This window comes from Lampetra planeri, chromosome 15 (genome assembly GCF_965212315.1).
Source record: "Lampetra planeri chromosome 15, kcLamPlan1.2.h2, whole genome shotgun sequence".
Lineage (NCBI taxonomy): Eukaryota > Metazoa > Chordata > Hyperoartia > Petromyzontiformes > Petromyzontidae > Lampetra > Lampetra planeri.
In genome coordinates this window covers 9,294,267-9,300,447 of record NC_136121.1, presented here as the reverse complement: position 1 = coordinate 9,300,447, position 6,181 = coordinate 9,294,267, and the positions used below count along the sequence as shown (strand labels likewise).

Here is a 6,181-nt window from a genome sequence, read left to right as displayed (position 1 = left end):
GGATAGGTTCGAATATCAGTCGCTACTGTTTCCTGGATTCATAGTGCAGTGCGTTAACCACTGCTACACCTCAACGTATGCTTAGTTTTTGTTTGTCATATGACCACTGTAACTAACAGCACTGCACCGTGTATATTGGGTGGTATCCACATTGGTAGGTAAAAATTTCAAAGTGCAAGAATGTTAACTGCATGTCGATACTTGCCACTGCATACAAGTGTGTGGCTATACTGTGCAAGGCGTGGCAGTTGTGTATAGTCAGGCTAGCCTTGTAAACGTCAACGGTACTCTAGTATCCATGCCGTGAGAGGTAACATAAGAGCCTATCAAGGCTGCTCGTTTAAGTCATTTTATTCTGCAAGGTCTTCATCTATATATATGAAAGGGAAATGTGTAAATAAGTGTGTCTGTTCAAAATGTTTAGCGTACTTCCCGACATGCAACAAACTTGAAATTTGGCATGTGGGTACTTTCCAGACTGTACACCATGCAAAAATTATAAAAATAGACTTTTTTGGGGGGAGGGGCGAAATAATGGTTATATTTTGCACGGCAAGTGAGCGATGACGTCACATATCTGCACGTCACCCGCATGCGGCAGCGTCACACAGTGTGCCTGCTGACGTCACCCCCCCCCACCATCCGCATAGGCCGTGTATTAATCCAAGACAAGAATCCAAGTCCCGGGCGAAGCCGGGTAGTGAAGCTAGTGAGACATAAGGGAAAGAAGTTCAACATACATAAAGGGCTCTCTGGCAAGTGGACAGCTGGCACTACAACGCAACTCCAATAATCCGCGTCGATAAGATGGGACTCGCAGATCCCGGAACATGTGGCGCACTGTGGTGGTTTTCGCGCAGACGCGGTGTGCTGCAAATTATGGAAGGAAAAAGCCGCGTAATTCCATTAAGGGGCCGTCCATAAATGACGTCACGCGAGTTTGGACGATTATTTACCCCCCCCCCCTTCGTCACACGTCACAAAAAGTCAGACCCCCCCCCCCTCAAATATGACGTCACAAAGCTCTGCCCCCCCCCCAAAAAATAGAATAAAACATGCTTCAAATCGCTTTAAACTATTGTCATTGTAGCGCGTATTTAATGTGGCGCTGCACTCTGATGTTGTAATAGAAAATATTTATTAAAAAGTATTTAATGAAGTAGAACGTGTTGTCTATATTTAAAGTTGCACATTTTGATGTGACGTCACATATCTCAAACACCCCCCCCCTCGTCACACATCGTCACAAATGTCTGACCCCACCCCCCCCCCCCCTAGGTGCGTGACGTCATTTATGGACGGCTCTTAATCCACACGCAGGAAATATCCTCACATGTCCTCTTGCCTCAGCAGTCCGCCTGCTGTATTGTTTCACCTGAGGACGACGGCTTGTGTTGCTATGGAAACGTCGTGAGCTATTAATTTTCTACCTACGTCACTTTACCGAAAGTCTCATTTCAAACCCCCCCCCCCACAAAAAAAACCTGTCAACCGGCGAGATGACGTCATCACAGATCAATACGTCACCGCGCGCCGTGACGTCACCAGCGCGAGCCCCCACAATCCCGTGCGCGAGCGAGCTAGCATGGAGGGTGGCGTGGAGGGAAGGCCGCGGTGCCTCTCAGCGGTAAGGGCACAAATGTCGCGCTCTCTCTCTCTCGCTCTCAACGCAACCTAAACACCGTAAGCAATTGGAACACAGCGCGCCTCGTAAACGTCGCCGCTGAACCCTCGTGTTTATAATATATAGCGTTGTATAACGAGGGCCGCAGGGTGAGCGGCGCGCACTTAAATGGCCGCGTCTTGGCACACGTGGGTTGAAAAAAGTGTCGCCATGGCAACTGTCGCGATTCTTATGGTTCAGCATGGAAAGGCGTGAGACTCGTCGAAACAGGTTCAAGTCGTGTGCGGCATCGCCGATAAAGAGACACGGGGAGAGAGCGAGAGAGAGCGAGAGAGTTGATGGACAAAATAGCAATGCTGCGTTTATTGCGGCAAAACCGGTTTTACACGAAGCGGTTACCGGTACATTTTTGCTGCTGTTAAAAACCGATTGCGACGAGACGGATTGCCACACGTCCACTGCAGCACGCGACCTCACCCGCGGATTTGGGGCAAGTGCTGCCAGGGACCACTCCGCACCGCATCAGGAGTTGATGGAGAGGCAGACCCACGGGGAAGGAGGAGCACGAGACATAGGGGGGACACACGCATACGAAGAGACAAACACACGAATACGAAGTGTTACGCAGAGGCATGCACTACAAAGACACGGATACAGACAAGATGCAGATGTACAGATACAAACGGGGGTCACACGCATCGACATAAACACGGGTCTACGATAATACACGTGGTTTTGCCGAGTAGTTTAGCTCGTCTGCCGGGGTGGATTAACTCAGATTTACATCACGTGTATGGGCTCTGCCTAAGGCAGTTGTTTACATTCATTGAAAAAAGTCTCCGTCTGAACATTATTTTTTTTAGTCAGCAGGATCCCGTATGGAGATATTTGGACCATTCAATAAACGCGTGTTTGGAAATTCTGAGGGTCAGCGGTCGCAAACGGGTTTTGATTCCTTACCCGTACCCGGCCGCAAATGGGTACCCGTACCCGGCCGGGTACCCGTTCCCTACCAGTACCCTACCCGAAATGAGTGACAAACGGCTACTCACCAGTGACTCACGGCCTACCCGTACCCGTACCCGGCCGCACCAGGGTCGCAAACGGCTACCCGTACCCGGCCGGGTACGGGTATCGGGTAGGGTACGGGTATCGGGTACCCGGTTGCGACCTCTGCTGAGGGTACCACACCGGCAAAACACTCAAAGCAGTGCTCTACTGCCATCTCCTGGCTACCCCGTAGCCAAGTCTACAGCATCTCCCCATTCCCAAGCAGCCTCCCATTCAAGCAATACCCAGGCTCAATACCACTCGGCTTGTGATATCCACACTAGGTCCGGACACGTGATGGGTATAGTGTGGCCGCTAATGCAGTGTTGCTGGATTTTATATCGCAATTGCCCCCCTCGGTGCCCGTTAGCTGCTCACTGTGCATGGCTGTCGTCAGTCACAGGGAGAGGTGACACGCGCGCTCTGTAACTCACCCCCGTGTGCAGATACATTCGGATGTGGACGACGACACGTGCGTCACGTTCGTGTTGAATGGCGAGGACCACACTCTGGGCAACCCGCTGCGCTACATGGTTATGAAGAAGTGAGCACCGCCACCACCGCCGCCACCAGAGGGCGAGCGGTGAACGCGCCCGGGTTTCTCAAAACGGCTTTCGCGCAAGGCAACGCTGCAGAGCCACTCTTCTTCTTGGTTCTTTCGGTAAAGTCACGTAGAAGGGAAATATTAAAAATAAAATAATATTATAAAATAGCTTTATTTTTTATTATTTCCCTTCTACGTGACTTTATCGAAAGAACCAAGAAGATGAATCCCTGCAGTCACGAAAGCTTTAAATCGAAAAAGAGCCACTCTTTTTTGTGTGTTTCGTTACAGCTCAGCCCATTTGGTGTGCTGACGTAGTGGTTCTGTGAAGCTGGCACTGTTCTGCAAACCTGGAGACAAAATCATCCACATTTGCGTGGTGTAAATATGGCACGTGAAGAGAGGCGGCATCATTTGGTGTGTGTGTTTGTTTACGCTGTAAGATATCGACTTCTGGGGAGAGATCACGGCTCCGTGGTTAGGGCTCTGAACGTTGCGACCTTTTAACATCGGTGGGGAGTTTTCGCTAAAGCAGTTCTGGATCCCCCTTTCATCCACTGGTCACCAACTCGCACTGATCAGTGAGACAGCGTGTGGTTAAACATCCCCGTTATTGACACGGGGAAGGTCTTCGTTCAGCAGCGGATTGACAAGAGGGCTGAAAACAATGAAATGACGCGAATGTCGTTTAATTTGTCAACAAACGTTGTGAGGATATATGACTTTTTGATTGAATATGCTCCAACTTCCGCTACTCTTATGCCTGGAGCATTGCCAGTGGTTGTGCCTTGCTTTTTTCTCTCTGTTATCCCTAAACCTAACCCATCTTCATCGTTTGTGATTTATTAATGTGAAGTCATACATTTGTGGACATTGATGCATCTGCGTAGATAGAACTGGTACATATTGTTATAATGAAAAAGAGATGTTTAAAATATATATAAATTGGTTACACATGGATGTCCGGATAAATAAGCAACATATTTGAGGAGATTTCAGGCCATAGTTGCAGTCGTGCAAGCCAGCACGGAAGTACAGTAAACAAATCTAATTTGTTTCCAGCCCTGACGTGGACTTCTGCGGTTATAGCGTGACACATCCGTCGGAGGATAAAATCAACTTTCGAATTCAGACACGAGGTAAGTCGTTTATTGTGTTTGCAATTGTGTCCTATGGACATTCACGTTTTGGAGGCAAGCCTATTTTGGATGCTCCCAGTGCAAGCACTGAGCACTAACTGTCCTTCACATTTTGTCACCGTTTGCTTTCATGTGTCTGAGTTGATGCGATTAATTGCCATGGTTCGGGATTGTAATTCGATTAAAGAAAAACATTTCTCCAGCGAATTCATCAGTCTCTAGTGGTAGCAGATGTCATGTAAACCTATTAATTTAAGGAGTACAAATCTGAAAAAAGTATTTCCTATACGCGCGAATAGTGAGTTAGAATCAATTTCAATCACATGTCATGCATCGTTTTACCCCTCGTTTATGGTAACATTAACATGGCGGGTGGATGCTTAATATGTTGTCAATTAAATTAAAATTGCAGCAACTAAATAATTGGAGCGTGTTATTTCATGTCCGCAGACCGCACAGTAATAATGGTCAAGGCAGATACGAAAGCACGCACCACACAGGCACACAGTTGTGGTTGAATTACAGTGCTGCGCTGAAATGTGAGTGTGCTCTTATGTGCTTGGCAGGAATCCCAGCTGTCGATACGTTCCGAAGGGGCTTGTGTGAACTGACGACAGTTTGTGAGCACATACTTGCCACGTTTGAGGTAAGGCCTGCCTTTGTAAGTGTACTTTATGGAAGTTTAAATACTTGGGAGTTTGTGATGCGTGTTGTGAAAATCCATTTGCGGTTTTACAAGATATCATTTTCTTAATGTGCAATAGATTTGTGACCATAATTACATGATGTTACTCGATAGGGGATGGTTAAAAACAATTTCGATACTGAACTCTTAATTAAAATGTTAATATCAATTTACATTTAATAAATAGTGGGAAGGGGTGGAGCAGTGGCTTAGTGCTTCGAGTACTGCAATTCAAACACCGTAACCTGAGTTCAATTCTTGGCCACAGCTAACATCGTTGAGTGATATCAGAATCAGTCCTGAGCACCCACACTAACCAGGGTGGTGAGGTATGGTCAAACAACCCCATAACTGACATTGACACGGGAAAACCTAAATCCAGTAAGTAAATTATCAAAGGGGCTGTACTAGTAATTTGGTAAAAAGGGAAATTATGCAAACATACACATGATCATGTTTATAATTCTGTGTGGTGCAATAATAAACCCTCGGCACAGTGTGTGTTTTACAAGCTGTATGGAAATGCTCTGGGTTTTCTGTGCTCCACAGGCGAGCGTGAAAACCTACAACGCAAGTCACGGCATTGCAGACCCCATGGATGATTCGTAATGATAATGTACATCAAGCTGTTATTGTGTCACATGTAGTGTTGCTCTGTGTTCACATCTACTTTTCGTACGTTGTTGAATTGTTCAAAATAAATTTTTTATGCAAGACACTTTTAAAATGTTCTCCTAAAATAAAGTACGAGCAAAGATATTTATTTTAGCAGATGCTGTGTGAAGTACAAAGCTAACATCGCCAACAGTTTTATTCCAAACATTTACAAAATAAAGTCTTCTCCGTTTGAGGCTGGTTGACCCCTCTATACCAGTAACATCTCACTCACAATCTGTTAAGCACAAATATCTCTATTATAAACATGTCAAAATTAAAATGACCAAGGGTAGCAGTACAGTGTTTTCAATGCACATCAGATATGGCAAATGCAGTTAAATTACCACATCAATTTTTTTAATGCAGTTCCAGGATAGCAAATTAACATCTTTGATGTCTTTTTCCCAGTCACCTAACGCTGAATGAAGCTCTGTAAAACCTTCCTTTGGCACTTTAGCGTTGCGTGACTGTGGGGCCTTAAA

The 6,181-nt window shown here is 46.1% G+C and overlaps 1 protein-coding gene across 1 annotated transcript; it reads left to right on the top strand.

Moving 5' to 3' along the window:
- The first annotated feature begins 1,500 nt into the window (after positions 1-1,500).
- Positions 1,501-5,890, top strand: POLR1D (RNA polymerase I and III subunit D). The gene is made up of 5 exons (XM_078601009.1): positions 1,501-1,627; positions 3,121-3,218; positions 4,281-4,357; positions 4,924-5,003; positions 5,592-5,890. The coding sequence occupies exons 1-5, from the start codon at positions 1,586-1,588 to the stop codon at positions 5,649-5,651; spliced, it is 357 nt and encodes a 118-aa protein (XP_078457135.1). The 5' UTR covers positions 1,501-1,585; the 3' UTR covers positions 5,652-5,890.
- Positions 5,891-6,181: the final 291 nt, after the last annotated feature.

Coding starts and splice junctions, on each gene's coding strand:
- POLR1D (XM_078601009.1), top strand. CDS start 1,586: ATGGAGGGTGGCGTGGAGGGAAGGCCGCGGTGCCTCTCAGCG. Junction 3,219..4,280: donor CGCTACATGGTTATGAAGAA/GTGAGCACCGCC, acceptor ATTTGTTTCCAG/CCCTGACGTGGACTTCTGCG. Junction 4,358..4,923: donor CTTTCGAATTCAGACACGAG/GTAAGTCGTTTA, acceptor TGTGCTTGGCAG/GAATCCCAGCTGTCGATACG.